The 20925-nt window shown below is 38.7% G+C and overlaps 1 protein-coding gene across 4 annotated transcripts in view; it reads right to left on the bottom strand.

The window, feature by feature from the left end:
- Positions 1 to 303: 303 nt before the first annotated feature.
- SVIL (supervillin) overlaps positions 304 to 20925 on the bottom strand; it is a 125240-nt gene continuing 104618 nt past the window's right edge. For all 4 annotated transcript variants that reach the window (XM_067470347.1, XM_067470348.1, XM_060782485.2 and 1 more), the window contains 16 exons: positions 20157 to 20312; positions 18826 to 18962; positions 18170 to 18317; positions 17896 to 18041; positions 16119 to 16294; positions 14108 to 14249; positions 13336 to 13612; positions 11439 to 11590; positions 10552 to 10657; positions 9368 to 9575; positions 8220 to 8353; positions 7769 to 7924; positions 7233 to 7376; positions 4111 to 4232; positions 2496 to 2651; positions 304 to 1291 (listed from right to left, as the gene is read on the bottom strand). In XM_067470347.1, coding sequence (XP_067326448.1) covers positions 1205 to 1291; positions 2496 to 2651; positions 4111 to 4232; positions 7233 to 7376; positions 7769 to 7924; positions 8220 to 8353; positions 9368 to 9575; positions 10552 to 10657; positions 11439 to 11590; positions 13336 to 13612; positions 14108 to 14249; positions 16119 to 16294; positions 17896 to 18041; positions 18170 to 18317; positions 18826 to 18962; positions 20157 to 20312 — 2447 coding nt within the window. In that variant the 3' untranslated portion in view covers positions 304 to 1204. The remainder of the gene's footprint in view (positions 1292 to 2495; positions 2652 to 4110; positions 4233 to 7232; positions 7377 to 7768; positions 7925 to 8219; positions 8354 to 9367; positions 9576 to 10551; positions 10658 to 11438; positions 11591 to 13335; positions 13613 to 14107; positions 14250 to 16118; positions 16295 to 17895; positions 18042 to 18169; positions 18318 to 18825; positions 18963 to 20156; positions 20313 to 20925) is intronic.

Genomic DNA, 20925 nt, shown 5'->3' with positions numbered 1-20925 from the left:
AAATAAATAAATAAATAAATGAGTGGCATGGCCTTAGTGTACAATAGGGAATTTTAACTGCTTGGAAAGAACATTTCCTTTAACAAAATGTCGACAAGGCTTTGGATCACATGAAGGAATTTCCACTGTATCAAGAAACCTATCTCAGGATATTAGCCTTTGTTATACAAATCAGCTGCTGCTCTTTGGCCACAGCACATTGTGAATGCTTTTATTTGTTTGTTTGTTTGTTTGTTTATTTATTACAAAAGTAATTAGCTATTGCAGACCATATGAGTGAGAATAAGGACAAGTCAAGTGAAGTGCATTGCTAGGAGTTTATTCTGAAGCTTTGCTTTAAGTCTTTATCACAAAAGACAGTTTATGTTGCAAGGAGTTACTAGAAACTGAGATGGTTTTCATAAATTCCTACTATTATAAAAGTAGAGCACAGGAGACTGTTCTGAGCCATCTTCAAAAAGCAGACCATTATTTTTGTATATAAACTGTACACAAAAAAACCAAGGCACTATACATTTTTGGGATTATTAAAGATGGATTCAGAGAGAGTTTCCCAAGAAAACCCGTGTGACAATGCTTTGTTCAGCACTGAGACCAAGTTATTGACTATTAAGAAGGGAAATCGTTCACAATAAGATTGAGAGAGAGAGAGAGAGAGAGAGAGAGAGAGAGAGAGAGAGATCACACAAACACACATTGGTGGTTTAACTAGTCCGGAACAAGCAACCCCAATGTCCCACTACTTTTCTTTCCAAAAGACACCTTGAAAGTGAATAATACACATTGCATTGTTAAATACACCCTTGTTCTGTGTGTGTTTTATATAAATATAAATTCTTTTTGAAAATCCACAGCTTTAACAAAATAACACTTTACAAAGGGAACATCTCCAAAACCCAAAATGGCAAGTAGTGTTCGTAGCCCAAAGACGTGTTGCAGCAGCGGTCTGAGAAACTTACCACTAAAAGTACGAAGAAGAACATGATTCATAAACATGGCCAAACATTCGAGCCCCCCGCCCTCCTCACCCCCCGAAAAGAGTTCGCCAGAGAGTCCTCACATACATTTACAATATTACTTGGCATTAGAACAGACAGTAATGCATTGGATTTAGTTCGTTGTGCTGCTGCTCGTTCCAAGAGGTGTTGAAAATGTCGGCAGATTCCACTGTAGGGTTAGCCCTTGATTGCAACCAACACGCTGCTTAGAAAAGTCCTTTTGCCTTTTTGAGGTTCACCTGTTTCCAGGAAGGCAGTGCATTGTATTCTTCTCTTGTCATCTGTAACGCAGTCTGGTTCAAAACAGAAAGAAAATGCTGACAGTTATTACAAGGAATGTACTGTATATACTTGAGTATAAGTCGAGTTTTTCAGCCCTTTTTAAGGGTGAAAAGCCCCCCTCAGCTTATATTAAGGTATATAAATAATAATAATAATAATAATAATAATAACAACAACAACTACTCTAGACTGGGGTCTTTCCCACTTTTTCCTGCCCCCCTTCCATCCCAATGTTTCCCAGTTTCTAGTCACCTTTTCACACCTCAGTCATTCCCCCTTCCCCAGTTGCCCCCTTCCCACCCCAATCTGTCCTACTTTCCCACCTAGCTTTCCCACTTTTTCAGCCACCTCTTCCCATTCCAACCTTTTCCCATTCCCAGTCCTTCTTTCCTTCCTCTTTCCCAAACCAGTCTGTATCAATTTTCCTTATTCATATACACACCGCATTTTCCCCAAAATGTATATCATAGTTAAAATGAACTATGGTGATTATTGCATTATTGTTGTTGTTACATTTATTATTTTACTCTATGTGTTATTGTTGTTGCTACAAATATTATTTCACTCTATTTATTTATTATTTTACTCTATGTTATTGTTATTATTACATTATTTTACTCTATTATTATTGTTGTTACATTTATTATTTTACTTTTTATTATATTTATTATTTTACTCTATTTATTATTGGAAAGATACATAAACATATTTAAATTGAAGATGGTTAGATTAATGATTTCATTTGAGTTGGACAGTCTTATTTTAAATTACAGTTTTATGCAAATATTCAAAAACATATAACCTACTGATGCCTCAATTAATGTAATTTTATTGGTATCTATTTTTATTTTTGAAATTTACTAGTAGCTGCTGCATACCACCCTCAGCTTATACTTGAGTTAATAAGTTTTGCCAGGTTTTTTTTGGTAACATTAGGTGTCTCGGCTTATACTCGGGTCGGCTTATACTCTAGTACAGTGGTTCTCAACCTGTGGGTCCCCAGGTGTTTTGGCCTACAACTCCCAAAAATCCCAGCCAGTTTACCAGCTGTTAGGATTTCTGGGAGTTGAAGGCCAAAACATCTGGGGACCCACAGGTAGAGAACCACTGCTCTAATATATATGGTATTAAAAGTATAAAACAGATTTTACTGAGGAAGAGAACTCCAAAACAATGTGAAGTTCAAGGAGCTAATCAACGTTTGTTCCCACTTACCTCAAAGTCTTCATCTGAAAGGTAGATTTCAAGATTTAAGGGGTCCACTCCCTCTGGGAGAGGCCTTGCTAGGAGATCAGCCAATGGGTACAGCTTTTTGCATAGTTTGGCCAGTACATCTTCTACAAGGATGATTTGATTAGAAGCTTCAGCATCCTAGAAATTGAAGAGAGGGCGTTTTTCATTGGGAGGCAGAATATTTCATCAGTTTCAAAACATGATTAGCCACATTTTGAGTAATACAGGTTAAGCACCTCTTATCCTGAACTCCAAAATACCCCAAAATCATCCACATGGGTGCAAACCAAAATCATCTTCCAGGGGCAAACCAACAATGGGCAACGTGGAAGTCCCTGAACAGACTCAGAAGTGGAGTTGGCCGATCAAAAGACAACCTGGCTATATGGCACTACCTAGAAGAATTCTCCAGGTTGTGCAACTGTGGAACAGAACAAATAACTCCGCACCTGTATGCTTGTCCACAAGGCCCAGCCTCGTGTACAGAAGAAGAACCGTTTAAAACTAGAGACAATGCAGTCGCTGTTGCCCGTTTTTGGTCAAATTTTTTTATTCCTTCTATTTTTATCAGTTTTCTACTTACTTATTTATGCAATGTTTTTTATACAAAATAAATAAATAAATCAACATGGGTGGCTGAGATAATGATGGTTTGCTTTCTGATGGTTCAGTTTTCATTGGCAGGCAGATTCCAAGCATTTCAGATAAGGGATTACTCAAACTTGTTTAATGCACAAAACAGTTCAGAATATGTGTATAAGGTACACATAAATGTCATGTTTAGACTGGGTCCCATCTCCAAGACACCTCACTATGGTGTCTTAGAGATGGCAAATACATCCCCCTTCCCCCAAACTGAAATACAGAACGGTTCTGGCACGGTATATAAGCAAAGTAAATAAATAATATACATCTCAGATTAAATATTCAACTTGTATCTAATGCTCAGTCCAAAGATATCCATGGACAGGCCAATGGGTGAACTCTTCTCCATCTCAGGCCTTTTTATTTTATTAGCAATGAAAAAAATGGTAAGAATAATGCTTCTCTCACTGCTCCCTTTTATGGATGACGGTCATCATCTTTGACACATCCATATGATTTTCCTTTAGACAAGTCTACAATGTAATGTTCTCATAATGTAAGAATTGATTTTTACATCAAGAGGAGAACATTTCGTACACCGTCATTTCATTTTAAGTCTTTGCATTTCTAAACAAAGTGATTTGTATTTTCAAGCTGGATCTGTTGAAAACTCTGGTTTTACATAAAGCAGGTTTCTATGGAACAGAGAAAGTATTGCTGCTGTCTCATTTTTCAGTCTGGACAACTGAAGAAATGCTTTAAGTAGAACTCTGTTTTTGAAATACTGGTATTAAAAGCATTCCTCGGACCTGAAAAAAAACTGTGACGAATAGGTAATAAAACCTCTGTCAGAATTGTCCTCTGGCCATTATTTCAACCCTCCCTCTTTTTGAGATGACTGATGTGCTTTAGACCATTTAATAATCCTGGATTTTAGTGCTTTCTAATATCGTGGACTTGTCTTTCCAGCAGAGAACAGAAAACTAAGAAGTGATGAGAACAGTTCATTTACCATTTCAGTGATCTCAGCGATATCTTCTCTATGTTCCCAACTGGGAAACATATTTGTGAATGTCAGAGGCTCAAGCCCAGCATGAATTAGGTAAGATTTAGGAGGTTTCTTCACATTCTTTCCTATTTAGCCCAGGGGGAAAAAAGCAATATTATTTTTAAAAACCAATATGCACAACCTTTCTTCATACCTACTTTGTTAATTACTGACTGTTGAGGAAAAAAAGCTTCCTATTGAAATCCACTACCAACAAAGGTTCATTTTAGATATAACTCTAAGTTTAGGACTGGGAAGGACAGCTAGGAAGGATGTTCTTGACTTTCAAATCCAAAGTGAGAATCATCCTAGCCATATATTTCCAATTTTTATGTATGTTAGGAAAGAGGCACAATCAAGAAAACCAAGAGGGAGAAAATCAACTGGTTTAAAATATGGTACAGAAGGAGACATGTATGACATGAGCTACAAAAGACAAACAAGTGGGCCCAAGACCAAACCAAGCCTACACTCTCTCTAGAAGTAAAGATGACTGAAGTGAAGCTTTCATATGGACCCATCATGAGGTGACATGATTCAATGGAGAAGAAAATAAATAATGTTGGGAAAATGAGAATAGGACAGGAGGAATACCACACTCCTGTTGGATTGACACAATAAAAAGCCATGGCCCAAATTTTGCGAAACCTAAGCAAGGCTGTTAATCATAGGATCACGCATGAGAAGGTTCTCATTATAAGTCAATTAACAACTTGATGTCACATTAAAAAAATGGATATATGACCTTTAAAGTGTAAGTGTCAAAACAGGAAATACTGGTGTCAATACTAACTAAATGAACTGTGATACTGGAGAAATTCAAGTACAGTAGAGTCTTGCTTATCCAACATAAACGGGCCAGCAGAGCATTGGATAAGCGAAAATGTTGGATAATAAGGAGGAATTAAAGAAAAGCCCATTAAAAGTCAAATTACATTATGATTTTACAAATCAAGCACCACAACATCATGTTTTACAACAAATCAACAGAAAAAGCAGCTTAATACACTGTAACGGTATGTAGTAATTACTGCATTTATGAATTTAGCACCAAAACATCACAATGTATTGAAACAGCTGTGGATCCGAGCGGGAAGCAGACTGTGTTGGATAATACAGAACATTGGATGAGTGAAGGTTGGATAAGCGAGACTACTGTATGATCAAAGCTCCCTTAGAAAATGATCTCACAACAGACAAGAATCAAATACCAGAATGGAGACTGTTTTGTTGCAGAAGGACTATTGTGGCAATCAAGTTTGCCTTATTTGGTTGACTTCATTTCAGTGCAACGGTAGATCCATTGTGTTGGTGACACTATTGTGCAAAAGGAAGTTTGCATCTGGCTGTTATATAAAGATGTAGCTTTCAATCAGGATTAACTCCAATCCATTGGGAAAAACAAGGCAAAGCCTAGCCTACAACTAGAACAGCAATTACACCAAGATGACACAGCCCTTTAGTACCTTGAAGGCAAGGAATTTCTTGAGGCATTATCTTTTGTACACAAGAAACAACCCTTCATAAAATACATCACATGAGCTGGAAAGGGTTTTAAATACCCAGATACGTAATGATTTAGGAACAATGGAAGAAAATCCAATTTAGCAAAGCAGAACACATTAAAGGCAACACAAAAACAAGAACACATCTTGGCAGGAAAAGTACGATGCATAATCTGAATATTATATTCAACTGCAGAAACAAAGCATGAAAACTAGGTGACAACTGTAATCATTCATGGAGAAGATGATTACTTTCTCTAGTGAGGGGATCACTTATAATCTTATTTAAACCAAGAGATATAGTGTCAAATCTGTCAATCAACAAACTCTACAGCTTCTCAATAAGCATGCCTTTTAAAAGTAGTTTGTCAAAGTATAATGGATGCACAACAGTAGGCCTAGACCTGTAGTAGATCTTTGAGTGATCTACAGGAAGGCCAGTAAGAATGAATGCCTCTAGTTTAATAATCATAATAGTATTTTCTACGATCATAAAATGCTGAAGTGAGGAGCACATTGATTAACAAGGAAAGGGTTTTGGGGGGGGGGCAGGAAATATGTGACTCCAATATCCAAACCATATCTCTGAGCAAAAACTTCTGTAATTCTTTTTCAACTTTGCACCAGATGTAGTCAATGGAAATTGGGTGAAACCAAAATAAAACAGATAACAAGAAGCCTGATTCCATTTTCATATGCTTCAGTAACATAAGAAATGCATATCAATTGGGGAAATCTCCCTCGAAGGAGCTAAGCATCTTAGAGAGGCCAAGGGAGCTTTATCTTAGAGCACAATGCAGTGGACGTCCATGTGGCTTCCTGAATAACATGGGAGCTTGGCTTTTGAAGCTCTTTCAGCATTTGACAAACTTAAGCTCATCCAGATTCACAATATCATCCTGAACACATTGAATCTCATTTGATTCTGAAAGCTAAACAGTGTCACTCCTTCAGGAAATATTGGGAAATGGACAGAGGTAGGAAATAATCCTGCCTGAAACTAAGCAGCAACTTTTGTTTGAAGTTGACAATACTGAGTTTGCTGCACCAAGGTTCTGGTTCGTATAAAGCAGTTTCCTAGGTTGGTTGGCCTCATCCTGATTACCAATCTGAAACACAACGTTCCTAAAATGTCTTGTTCAAAAGCTGTTGTGATTAATAATAGATGCCTGTATCATCCTAAAGTTAAGCGTGATACAATTAAGTTCCATAAAGAGAAAGCTGAACTTAACCTGAACCAACGGCTGCGGTCCAAAAGCTGAAAGTTTGTTGTGATTGTTAAATCTAATAGAACTCAGCATTACAAGAAACATATTACTTCAACAACAACAACACAAACAAAACATAAAAAGCTCAAAGTTTATTACTCTCTACTTTATAGCACAAAGTAAAAAGAGCTTGGATAAATTAACTCTGAGGATTCAAATGAGAAATAGCTCCAGATAAAGGGGAAAGGGAAGTCCAGCACAAAGATGGCCTCGATTGTTCATTTCTGGCCAACATCAGCACTCATTCCTGGAAACAAGGGTAAACTTCATATGAGAAACCTGCCAACACAAACTTTTCTTTATTTGTGATTACCTTTGCAGTACTGAAGGACGGTCTCCATGGCACATTTCCTGTCTGAAGCCCACCGGATTCGGGCAGATCCAGCTATTTTGTTTTCCACAGGCCACCAGCCTTGCCAGAGATACACTTCGTGGTGATTGTCAACAAGGAAGAGGGCTGCACAGAGTAAACAGAAGTTTGGTTTCAAATGACATTGTTATGTTTTTGCATGTATTTGCTGGGAAGGTTGTGTAAACTATTTTCCCAGACTCCCAATAAAGGACCATAAACACCCTGGGGTAAGAAAACGCAGGTTTCAGGTTGGAAATAATACATATTCAAGCAGGGGACAGACACAAGAGTTTTTTGTTTCTGTGCATGGCGACTGGGAAGGTTACTTCTCCAAAACATATGGTAGGAGAAAAAAATAGTGCATGGCTAATAGAGGCAAGTTTAAGGTCCAAAATGGCAGAAAATCTGGACAAATCTAAGATCCAGAAGATTCTTAGATGTTTCAAGGGCAGAATGCAATACTATGGTCATTTCTGCATATTACTAGTTTCATTTACCTGGTTGAGGAGCTGTGTAGAGGTCTTCTTGCAAGAATGGCATAGAATTGACCACAGAGGGGTCTCTTGACGGATATATATATTCCGTGGCCAAGAATTCCCCTGACGAACTACCAAGGATGAATAGGCGGGGTGTGAAATTAAACTTGCCGGGATCTTTCAAGGAAAACAACAATGGGAGTTCAATTAACAATCAGGAACAATACCAATTTTATATTTCACATTTTTTTCTATATAAGCTTTCAATATAATGAGTAAATGGAATGGGACGTATTATGTGAGGAAGATAAAAGGGTAGTAACTGATAATATTCCCTCTTGAGAGAAGACAGTCCTTTTTTGTCAAGGCATGAATGCTATTGAGAACTTTCCCAAGTCACTGGTAAGTCCAACAAGATTTGAGAGTTCGGGGGTATATATAACAGATTTATCATAGGGATCTCAAGCAATACCTTGCAGCATACAATCATAAGCTTTTCGGTCTCTCCTTCCTAGGGCATCCCAGAATCCTATTGGCTCTGACCCTTCTTCACATTCATGTATTGTTACTTTGCTACTACTGTGCAATCCTGCTTCCAATGGACATCTGAAACACAATCACAATCTATTAATATTGTTAGAGTTGTGAAGTTTCATTACAACACAGATTCATTGCCAAAAGGACAAATAAGCCATGTCTGGTCATAAACAGAGTTTGGAATAGTCACTTGTTGTGACTAAAACTCCTAGCAACCCTGTGAAGGACGTGCTAGATTTTGTATTTGAGAAAGGAGAAATAATTACCTATGGTTTTGGGAAGCTAAACAAATAAAATGATAGAGGTTAGCATATTGTTTGACTGCGTTTAATAAACCTATTCTGTTGTTTTAAACATGTCTCTAGATCGCTTTCAAGTCTGAACTGGAATCAGGCCATGCATATTAAAAGGAAGACTCCATATAACAACACAAACATATTTAAGGTCATACTGAGACCCAATGATCCAATCCAGGAAGGGAATAACTGGGGGAACAAGTGCAGGATGAGTGCCACGATTCCTAGGAGGTGGAGTTTTAGGGTCAATTCTCCAGCCAGTATTACTGGGGCTAGGACTATATTCTAAGAATTGAAATGAGGTTACAAGTGAAAGAAAGTCATTTTAAAACTCCTCACTTTTGCTTATCCACAGCACTGTAATTGAGGGAAAGAAGTGGAACCATGTTGTTCTTCTGCTTGAACAACGACTGTGAAGCAAAAACCTTTGCCAAAGTGCTACTAATCACCCAGCTTTCAGTCTACCTTCTGCCAATCCCTGGTTTATAATGCTAGGAAAATTGGATTGAAATGAAATGGCCATATCACTCCCTTTTCATTTTTTATCCTAAAATTATAAATCCAAATAATTATATCATCCTATATAAATAATTGCATTATGCATGCTTTGCCATAATGGCAAAATATTTATATTTTGAATGACGGCTGTAAAATCTGTTACATAAATAAATAGTTGGATCATAATCATTATTTATTCCATGTTTAAAAGAGTTTTAAAGTAAGTTCTTCAGGTGTTAAATGCAAACAATAGAGTAATCTTATGAAAAGAATAGCTTTTGGTACTTACTGTTCCTTTATTTTATTGGCTGCTGTTCTTCCTACTTCTTTAGTGTGTGGCTGGGCTTTGCAGCCATGCCACAAGTAAATGAGGGCTTTGTTAATGTTGAGGACAATCATCGAGGTCCTGGACCGTAGGCTGCTACAGTGACAGGCAACTTCAAGCAAGTTCCCTTCAAGGGGGACTTCTCCTCGTACACAATACAATCGCCAATCACCTAGAAGGGACATTGAGAACATATACTATGTAGCTGTGGACAAGTCTACATAGGGATCACCAAATGCAGCGCTCAAAAACGAATCAAGGAACATGAAAGGTGCTGCAGACTAACTCAACCAGAGACGTCAGCCATAGCAGAGCACCTGATGAACCAACCTGGACACAGAGTATTATTTGAGAACACAGAAATACTGGACCACTCTAACAACCAACATGTCAGACTACACAGAGAAGCCACTGAAATCCACAAGCATGTGGACAATTTCAACAGAAAGGAGGTAGCCATGAAAATGAACATAATCTGGCTACCAATATTAAAAAAAAAAACTCTAAAAACAGGACAGTAAATAAAGAGCCAGACTCAAAAAACAGGGGAATTCCAGACAAGAAACAATCAGGGCAGGCTAACACCTCTCAACAAAGGATTCCCCGAGAAGGAACCAGCCAGATTTTGAAGCTGCGAGGCCATTAAATGCTAATCAAGATAGGTATTTGCAACATTCACACCTGCTTCAAGCAGCTAAGAGTTCTTTCTTCTACCCTGGACATTCCACAAACCTGATTTACCTAGTTTCCAACAGACCCCTCAACCTCTGAGGATGCCGACCATGCTTCTGGAACATGGTCATACAGCTCAGAAAACTCACAGCAACCCAATTTAACCTTGTTTGAAAATGGCATTCCCAAACCTGGAAATTATGCATCTATCTCATCACAACCATGTATGAGCCAGGTATAATTTCTCAGTTACAGAGGGAAAAAAACCTCTGAACATGTTCAAAGGTACTGGTTTCACTATCGCAGCTTCTTTGCCCAGGATGATCCCATCATTCAGTACAAGAACGGCCTTAATAAAATCCTAGTGTGCTTAGACAACAGATAGAATGAATAAAGGATGAAAAATATATCACAAAGTTAAAATCTCCCTTCTCTCTAAAACACAGTAGAAACATTACAGGAAGATGATACTTTACTCTGAGTGTTTTCTTCTTCTTCTTCTCTTCTCCCAGAATGAACAATCATTCCACCTTGAAAACATTGCAGAAAACATGGGGGCTCTTTCCCTTGAAGAACTTGCACCTGAAAAATAACATTCAAGAATCCCAGTGAAACGAGTTTTGGTTAACATTATATAATAGATAAATAGTACATAATAACAACATTAAATATCCACTATTTATTTTGATAAGCGGTTTGAATTGCAAGTGACATCTGATGCTATATCAGGCAAGGGCAAACTTGGGCTCTCCAGGTGTTTAGGACTTCAGCTCCCACCTTGAGGGCCGAAGTTTGCCCATGCCTGGTTTAAAGCCACAGAACAGGAGTGGGCTAAGTCTGGTCCTAAAATCATATTTAGCCCCTAAAGACATCTCAACACTTCTAGAATCCCCAGAACAACTTTTTGGGGGCTGAAAAAAGGTGATGAAGTTTTGTTCCTAGAAACTTCCAGTGCAAAAAAATTATTTAAGTAGGTTGCAAGGAAGGACTATAGCATTTAGCATTTTTTAAACGTATTTTGAGCAGTCCATGCACAAAAAATGGCCCCTGGATCCACTGCAATTTTCTACTCTTGTTTTAGAATGATTCTCATGGCTTTATAGCTAACCTCCCAAAGAACAATTCAGGATGCTTCCAAATGAGTCTTTACCTTGCAATTACGCTGCCTAGTTCATGGAATTTTAATGAAAGCTCCAGATAACATCTTCGACTTGCAGCCTTCCTGTGTTTTTCCAGTGATTTCCATGTTGTTTTTATTCACATACACTGCTAAAGTGTGCACAATGCCTCCCTGAATGGCAAAAGGAAGTCTGGAAGGGCCCTGAGAGACTTTTGCAAAAATGGGAGCCAATGTTTTCCTCACCTGAGCCCCTCTCTCTTCATCCAGCTCCACCGTCATCAACGCAGACGTTCCTTTCTCGCTGACAGTGGAATGCCTCCCTTGCCAGAAGAAGTACACACACTTTTCTTTGCCAACAACCCTGGTCTGCAAGTCTCCCTTTTGTCTGCTTCCAACTGCAAAGCCAAACCAAAAAGAGGTTGGATAACTATCAGGGCATGCATCCAACCCAGACCTCACATCTCGAGCTAAGCTAACAAATATGAAATCAAAGCAGTGCAAAATGTTCCTCTAAAAAAGTGGAATGCATTAAGATCTGGCAGGCAATAATACAAAGGTTTACGATAAAAAGCAAGCCCGTAATATACACAAATGCAATATGCATGTGATGTATTTTCACCATGCTGCCATATTGAAAGAAATGTACTGTGTCACTTCCCACATACTAGTAAACTTTGGACCTCATCACACTAGAGAATGAATCCACTTAAAATCCAGTTTCTGCTTTCTGCAGAATTCTGGGGTTTAGTGAGGCTGTTAAAGGCTCCTCCCTAAACGACAAAGCCTAGAATTCTGCAGGAAGCAGAAACCGGATTTTAAGTGGATCCATTCCCTAGTGTGATGAGGTCCTTTGATGGTTGCTATTTTTCAGTGCTGCTTATCTAACAGTGCTGTTAGGTACAACTGGGCAGCAAGAGGTTAAATCTCCTTAAGTAAAAATTCTATTAGACTGGAAGATAGAAGTATGTATAACAGTGTTTCTCAACCTTCCTAATGCCTTAACACAGTTCCTCATGTTATAGTGACTACCTAACCATAAAATTATTTTCATTGCTACTTCATAACTGTAATTTTGCTACTGTTATGAATTGTAATGTAAATATCTGATATGCAGGATGTATTTTCATTCAATGGGCAAAAATACCCGATATGCCCAAATCTGAATACTGTGGGAGATTGATTTTGTCATTTTGGAATTTAAGTTGCTGGGATTTATAGTTCACCTACAATCAAAGAACATTGGGAACTCCACCAACGATGGAACTGAATTACACTTGGCACATGGAACACCCATGTCCAAAAGAAAATACTAGAATGGTTTGGTGGGCATTGACCTTGAGTTTTGGGATTGTAGGTCACCTACATCCAGAGACCACTGTGAACTCAAACAATGGTGCAAGCCTCCCTCCAACCTTGCATGCTCTCCCTCACCTGCACATGTGCCGAGCATGCCTGCTCTCCCCTCCCCACTTGGAGTCTCAGAAACAGCCCTCCCCTTGGCTGAGAGGCCAACCAATCACAGCAGAGGAGGGCTTTTGCTGGGAGGATTTGCCATCTATTTACAAAAAGGAAGAGAAGTACAGGTGGAGAGCTCTTCAGCCTTCTCTGCCAAAGGGGTTCCTAAGACTATCAGAAATATATGCTTTCTGATGGTCTTTGGTGACCCCTCTGAATCCTCCTCTGAACCCCCCAGGGGTCCTGACCCCCAGGTTGAGAAACACTGATGTATAAGAACCTTAAATTGCAGATATATTGGTTTATAAGTAAGTAGTGGCTTCTTTCTTCATGTAACACATTTATCCAAGAGGTGAGTCACAGGCTATAAACATTTTAGTGGTTCTCTTTCAAAACTACACCCTTAATCTTAAGACCACCTTGATGACTAACAGGTGTTTTCAAAAACATCAAAAGGGTGGAGTACAAAGGATTGTGTTGCACCATAAGCAAACATTTATATTCATATCCTGGCCTCTGCCTTACAAGTAAGGAAGGTCCTAGCAATTAATATATGAAAAGGAGGGAAAAATCAATTGCTGTTTTGCCTGGATAGCTAGGTGCATCATAAGCAGGACCAATCAATTTTACTTGATTTGGGCACATCAATATCTTATTTGCAGCAGGATCAGATTTCCCCACTAACCTGAAGTGCTCACCAGGTACTTCCATTTCACAACATACGTATCCCCTTCGTGAAACTGCCCAATGCTTTGCTTTGGGAGCCTGCTGTAATCGAATTCCAAGATGTGCCAGACATCCACAGAGACAGTGATGATTTCAAACTGCCTCCTATCCTCTCCTTCAATCAACCCATAGCCACGGCCAATGTTCATCCCGTCCAAGACTGTGCCGACGGTTGTCTCAGGCAAAGGTACCATTCGCATGACATCATATGGCTTAGCATCAGACTTGGTCTCTTCCTGTAATAAGACACAAGGTAGGACAAACATCTTAAGAAAGCAATTTTTTAAAAAGCCCATTAAATCTAGCAAGACAGAAAGCCAGAACAAACCATTTAGATTTAAAGCCCTTATCACAATACTAAAGGTCTGTTGAGGTTTGCAAACAATTTACACAAGCTGTGAAATTGCAAAGACTTAAAAGTACACCCTGGAAAAATGGATGTTTGTAAAACTCAGCTTTGCATATGATTTTTCCCCATTTTATAGTTTGTGTAAAATCATAAGAAATGCTACAATCTTTAAATCAGTCTAGCATAGAGAAACAATTTATTTTGATGGCTATACTGCAATTCTCCCATCCATTAATTCATAGGGGAAAATCAATCTCTTAGCTTCAGATTTTCAACCTGTAAATGAGGATAAAATAATAAGTTTACTCTGTGATACAGTGTAAAATAGTTTACAAACCAATACCTGTGTAATGTATATCAACTACTATTGGTATATTCTTACCTTAAGGGGGGATTCACTAGAATTCTTCTCAGCAGGCTTCTTTAGTTCAGTCCAATCAAGAAATTTCTCTTTAAACAGTATCGTTTCATTGTGCTCTGTGAGCCTGCCAAAAATAGCCCAGTCTGGTCTCCCTTGTCCTTTTCTGTTTTATGAAAAAGAAAAAAAAAACCCAGAAAAAATGCTCCATCATAAATTAATAATTCAATCTATAAAAGAGCAACAGACATTTTTTATTATTATTTTGAGCATTTATATCCCGTCCTTCTCACCCCCGAAGAGGGTCTCAGGATGGCTTACAACAGGCAGCCATTAGATGCCAACACAATTCATTAAAACCCATAGTTACAATTAACACAGTTAAAACAGTTATAAACATTCAATTAAAAACAGTTCATTGGTTCAAAATCATAATCCAGATCAAGCCATTGCGGTCCACTGAAAACATGCTCTTCCCAGTTGAACCATCTATTGTTCAAACGCTTGATCAGACAGCCAGGATTTGAGCTTTTTATTAAAGGTCAGGAGACAGGGGGTGGATCTAATGTCATTGAGGAGGGAGTTCCATAGCCGAGGGGCCACCACAGAAAAGGCCCTGTCTCTCGTTCCCACCAGTCACGACTGTGAAAGATGTAGGACCGAGAGCAGGACCTTCCCAGATGATCTTAACATCCTTGGTGGTTTGTAGAGGGAGATACATTCGGACAGGTAAACTGGGAACCTCTTGCAATTTGTAATATATTCTTGCCTATTATCAAACTTATGCATATAGTAATTCTTGATTTTTTGAAAATTACAAGAATTTCTCAGTAAAATTCTTATAAATTCTGATGCAGTAATAGAAAAGTGAAGTGAGGCTGAGTATCCTTTATCTGAAAGGCTTGGGACCAGAAGTGTTTTGGATATTGGATTTCTTTTGGATTTTGGAATACCTGTATTTACATATGCATACATAATGAGATATTGAGGGTGGTACAATGGGTTAAACCCTTATGCTGCTGAACTGCTAACCTGAAGGTTGGCAGTTCAAATCCGTGGGGACGGGGTGAGCTCCCACTGTTAGCCCTAGCTCCTGTCAACCTAGGAGTTAGAAAACATGCAAATGTGCGTAGATCAATAGGCAAAAATGCTCCATGCAGTCATGTCGACCACATGACCAAGAAGTGTCTACAGACAAAGCAGGCTCCTCAGCTTGGAAATGGAGAAGAACACCTTGCCCAGAGCCAGAGATGACTACCACTTCCAGAGCTGGAAACAAAAAGAGAAGTCTTTTCCTTTATGCATTTGTGTTTCATTGTGTGCCATTGTAACAAGGCATTGAATGTTTGCCTGTGTTTGTTTATATGCTGTAATCCGCTCTGAGTTCCTTCGGGGAGAAGGGCGGAAAATAAATAAATAAATAATCATCTTGGAGATGAGACCCAGGTTTAAATATGACATTCATTTATCTTACCCTGGAGGGAAGTTTATACAATGTTTAAAAAAATATTTTTGAGCATGATACAAAGTTTGTGTACACTGAATCGTCAGAAAGCAAAGCTGACACTATTTCAGTTACCCAGGTGAAAGGTTCCAGATTTCTCGACATGGGATGTTCAACTTGTGCTAGAACAATAAGATGTATAGCTTTCCCAAATAATTAAAAAAAATAAAAAAATTCTTCTTTCTAATATATTCTTAACCTGTCTCCAGTCTTCCTTGAACTGGGATCAGTGTAGCATGCTCTGTAAGTGACTAAAACAGGCATGTGCAAATTTTGGCTCTCTGGGTGTTTTGGACTTCAATTCCTACAATTCCAAACAGGTGGTAGGCTGTTAGGAATTGTGGGAGTTGAAGTCCAAAACCCCTGGAGGGCTCAAGTTTGCCCATGGCTGGGCCAAAGTGAACATAGATCATCTTTTTTATTCCATGAATCTATGAGAACTGGCAAGTTAAGGGAACCTTCTAGTACATATGCAATTCAGATTCTCATTTGGAGAAGAAATTCACTGTTATGAGTCAAGCAGTTTGATACCTTGGAATAAGGGAGTTACACTCGCCAGGATCTAGAGGATTGATATCACAGTTGGCATAGTCAAAGGTACCATTCCATAAGTGTTTGGCCAGCTGGAATGCCACTTTCCTTTGTCCGAGTGTGACTTCTTTCCCATGCCAAACATATACTTCACTACCAAAATCAAATACCAAGACCTGAAAAGGGATGGGATGTAAAAAGAACAGGGTTAAAGGGTAACACTACATCACAGCTTAGCATTTCAAGAGTGTAACCTGCCTCATGCATTCCCCACCATCTTTTCTTTGCCTCTTTGGCTACATCTGAGTGGAAGAAATAAAAAACCTTTTCATGTTTTATAAATTTAACTACTGTCTGAAATCTAAACCTATGTTTAGCTGGAATATGTTAATAAACAATGGTATGCAGTGTTCATGTTTCAATAAATCATGTTAAAGATGTATATCTGGCTTCAAGTGACATGACATGGCAATCAAAAACTTCTTATCTTCTCACAGCTGCACTGGAGTATGCGAAGGCAGTGAGTCAAATAGTTGTTGCAACTGACAATACTAAACTATGATCTATATTTATGGGGAAACAAGGCAAATCAATAAGAAATATACTTAGAAGTTGATTACCCTCAATACTATTGCTACACTTGCTGTTTTTCTGTATAGTTTTTCTGTTTTTTTAGTATAGTAAGTCTATATTACCACCACTATCCCAAAAAACATTTAAATCCATAAATTAGAATCTATATTAAGGAAGCCATGCTATCTGCTTCCTTCAACACTGTCTTGTTTGTGGAATATTTTAAACCTAACAAGTTGCATTTTGAGGTCAAAAATACTAGCCCTCTTCTGGCTGTTGAAAGAGTGCTATTAATGTGTACTATTTAAGCATTGAGTTGGGCCCAATTCTGTTTTCAGAACTTGGAAAAGTTATATGTGGGGACTAGAACTTTCCAAGTCACTAAGCTCTGCCAGGGAAATGGGGCAAAAAGCAAATGTTTGTTTGCACTCCCATACTGTAGCACAGCAAACATCTGAGGATTTGTCAGAGGATGAGGAGGATGACAGGCTTCAAATTGAGAAGTCTGTGTGAGGTCAGAGAGAATTACAGGCAGAGGAGACCCAGGCATGGGATGCTTTGAAATCCGATGCTGGTTCCCAGGCAACAGGGGAAAGTGAAAGTCCTTGTGCTGATGGGGAGTTTTCCCGAGAAATTAGATTAGGCTTGAGGACAGAAGGTGTAAGACACAAACAAGTTAAATATTCTCACAGAAACTCTGGGAATATCTTGAAGTCCAGGTGTGTTCGGTATGATGTCATGGGTGCATAAAAGGGTTTAAATTAAGTGGTTTGGCTTTAAACCTCTCAGAGGAGACTACATTGCTTTCAGGATGGGTTTCCTGTTTCCTGTCTATGCTCTCAAGTTCATATTCAAGTTTCCTGATATAGTTCATGTCTTTGTTCCTGTATGTGTTTGCTTTGTTTTCTGGTTTATGGATTTATGTTTGGATTACTGCTTTGGATTTCTGGTCATTTTTAGATTACTGCTATTTTATATTTCCTGCTTCTGGATTAATGCTACATTGTTTTTTCTATCCTACTGACCCTTTTGGAATTGCCCTTTCCCCCTTTGTACCTGCCTCCCTAAATAAACATTTCTAGTTAGCATTACTGGACTCTGGTGTGGTGATGGGTGAAAAGGTGTTCCAGTGCTGGAGCACAACATCCCTGTTTAAAAGGAACAATGAAGCTGCCACTGAATTTCTAAATGCCACTTACTATACCTCTTTTGAATTTAACAGAGTACACTTTGGCATCTTTCCCCAGTAGTCGTCATCAGGAATTAGCTTATCATCAACTAATCGGTAAATGCAATTTGTTTCTATTATTGCAGCTTCATACATTTCGTCTTCTTCTGGTCTTCCAGCAGCTTGAAAAGAGTAGACAAAACAAAAAATGTTATCAATATAGCATAAGGCATAATTAATTTGGAAGAAGCAACTTGGGAACACTCTTACAACAGGCAGTCAGGGACAGAAAAAACAAAAACTTCCTTACACTGATAACTTGTTTGACCGCCGAGTAGTTTCCAGAAGTCTTTGGCGGCGTGAGTGTGAGTATTGATCCCTTCCTCTATGGTCTGCACGTACGAAGCTCGACAGCCAAGCTCTCTCTTTGTCTGAATTAAAGTTGCAAGTTCTGAAGCCTAAGGAATTGAACAAGATTAACTTGAATAGACTTCCCTAAGCTGAAGGACAATTGTTCGGTTCAGATGAGAAAGGAAGAACTGACACTTTCTGCTGTTTTCATTATACAAACAACACTGCACATGGAAACTGTGTCACATACAAATAGGCGTTTCCTATGAATAATTTCCTATATAAGATTTAACAGTTTACTAGCTTTTATCAGTTTATGAAGAAGGGGGGAAGATAGAGAAAATTACTCCCATCAGTATTGACCTCCTATTTTACATACTGGGGCTAAAATCCACATTATGTGTTACTTTACATCCTATCCATAGATGAGCTTTTATTTATTTCATATCAAAAGCATTGCATAAATGAGTATAAAATTGATAAAAATAGAAGGAGCACAAGTGGCTAAATATCTTTTGACCAAAAACAGGCAACAGCAACAGCAATAGATGAGCTGCCCAGGAATGTTACGGTGCAGAAAGAAACAGCGTTAACATAGTTCTTTAGCATACCAACCTTTGCTTTTTCTATGACATTTGCAAACTCCCCTACCCACAGGAAGCAGTAATGGGGAGTGAGTAACAGGAAACAGTCACCACTGTTAAGCGATGTAGCCCTTGGTTCGACTAATCTTGTTTGAACATGTCTTCTTCCTGCACACACAGAAAAACACAGACTGATTAAATTCCTTGAAATAAGTACTGGAGCCAATGTCCAGGCTCAATTATTCCAAAAAGAAGAAAAAATAAACTCCTGTCTGAGATAAACAATGGACCATTTCTCACAATGTCATTTTATGCAAGAGATGGCTTAAGAAGTATTAAAGGATTCACAATATGCTTGTCAGATGGAACAATTCCACTATTATGATGAAAGATTTCAATGGTCAACTCCTCCCTGTCATCTTCTTAGTTTAGAAAAAAATCACAGAGGAAACACAATAGTCGGATAACACTATGCATAGTGTGGAATCTACTTGCCATTTCAGTGAAGCTGAGCAAGGGGGATTCAGAACAGAAAAGGGGAAGTACGGTAGATAGAGTCTCGCTTATCCAACATAAATGGGTCAGCAGAATGTCAGGTAAACGAAAATGTCAGATAATATGGAGTCTTGTACTGTTACCTGTCTGATGCAACACTAGGCACCTAGAATACTAACAACAGGGACTCAAAGGGTTAAGAGACAAGGCAACGCCTCTGGACTACAGCGGCCCAGCAGGAAGTGCCCGCATGTGGAAGAGGAGCATGGAAATCACTGAGGGAAGGAAGAAGGGAGGACGCTCCCGCTTATGGTCCTGCCTCTCCCCCCCACCCCCCTTTGTCTTGCCTTTTCCACTTATTTGGAATGGAGAGTGTGCTGGTGAGCATGCCTTTAACTGAGAGGGAAATGCTGCAGGAAAAGGAGGGTGTCAGATAAGACAGAATGTTGGATAAGTTAAAGTTGGAAAAGCGAGACTCTACTGTATTTTTCCACATTAAAATACACATTCAATAGGATTCAGGCTATAGCAGGTATGGGTGAACTTCGGTCCTCCAGGTGTTTTGGATGTTAACTTCCATAATTCCTAACAGCAGGAATTGTGGGAGTTGAAGTCCAAAACACCTGGAGGGCCAAAGTTCACCCATGGTGGCTGTACAAGCTTCAAGGAATAACATTACACGGTCAGTTGGGGAATCTCTCTTATTACCCAGATGCTGTTTTACTTTTCTTGTCTTGCTACACGAAGCAGCAAGACAGGAAAGTCCGTTTTCCTCCTCTGCCACCTTTTGCATGGTCTCGCTTTTTTAATACTTTGCATTTCAGATTATTCTTTTTAAAAGTAGTACATAAGAGCTCTTCCACGTACCTTTGATCTGCAAAAGCATCAGCTTCTTATATGGCACAGCACTGTTGTTTGAATTCTGTTCTGTTAGATTGACACTACGCAGGCTAACACTGCTGAAGTTCTCCTTACTTGCTAAGCCAGCAAGTGCTACTTCTGAGAAATTTGAGTTTGCAGACACTTAAGACACATGAAGTTGAAAAGAAAAGGACAGAAAGAAACAAAAAGCAAGAAAAAGAAAAGAAAAAGACAGCCAGACACAAAAAACAACAAAGAAACTACATTATGTTTCATTTCCATATTTTATTTAGTTGGATTTTTTTTTTCATGCATGGCTCAATTCCCGCTTTTTTGTTTGTTTATTTTGCTGCAGATGCTGCTGAAAGAGACAACACAAAAACAGGTTGAGCTCAAATTACTTGCTAATCTGAGAACCTTACATTTCCAGGAGGAAGGTTTCAAGATTATGGTGAAAAATTGAACTATCCAACACTCATATTTCTTATTCACATTAGTGCAGCAATTATAAATGTATGCAATAATTATTTTAGAGGGTTTTTTTTGTGATTTCCTGCACAATGGTTGTTTTGTTGTTGCATGGGATTCAAATCTGTTAGCAGCTGGCTAGAATACAAAGGGTTTCTTCCTACTCTTCAGGTCAACCACATCAATACAGTAGTGGCTTGTGGTTCCTAGGTCCACAGGGATCATCCATCTGATCCTGGTTTTAGGGTAGATCTATACTGTCCTATATTCCAGGATGTGATCCCAAATTATCTGCTTTGAAATGGAT

The sequence above is a fragment of the Anolis sagrei genome, chromosome 6 (assembly GCF_037176765.1).
Source record: "Anolis sagrei isolate rAnoSag1 chromosome 6, rAnoSag1.mat, whole genome shotgun sequence".
Lineage (NCBI taxonomy): Eukaryota > Metazoa > Chordata > Lepidosauria > Squamata > Dactyloidae > Anolis > Anolis sagrei.
The sequence above is the reverse complement of the archived record's forward strand: the minus strand, read 5'-3'. Positions and strand labels throughout refer to the sequence as shown.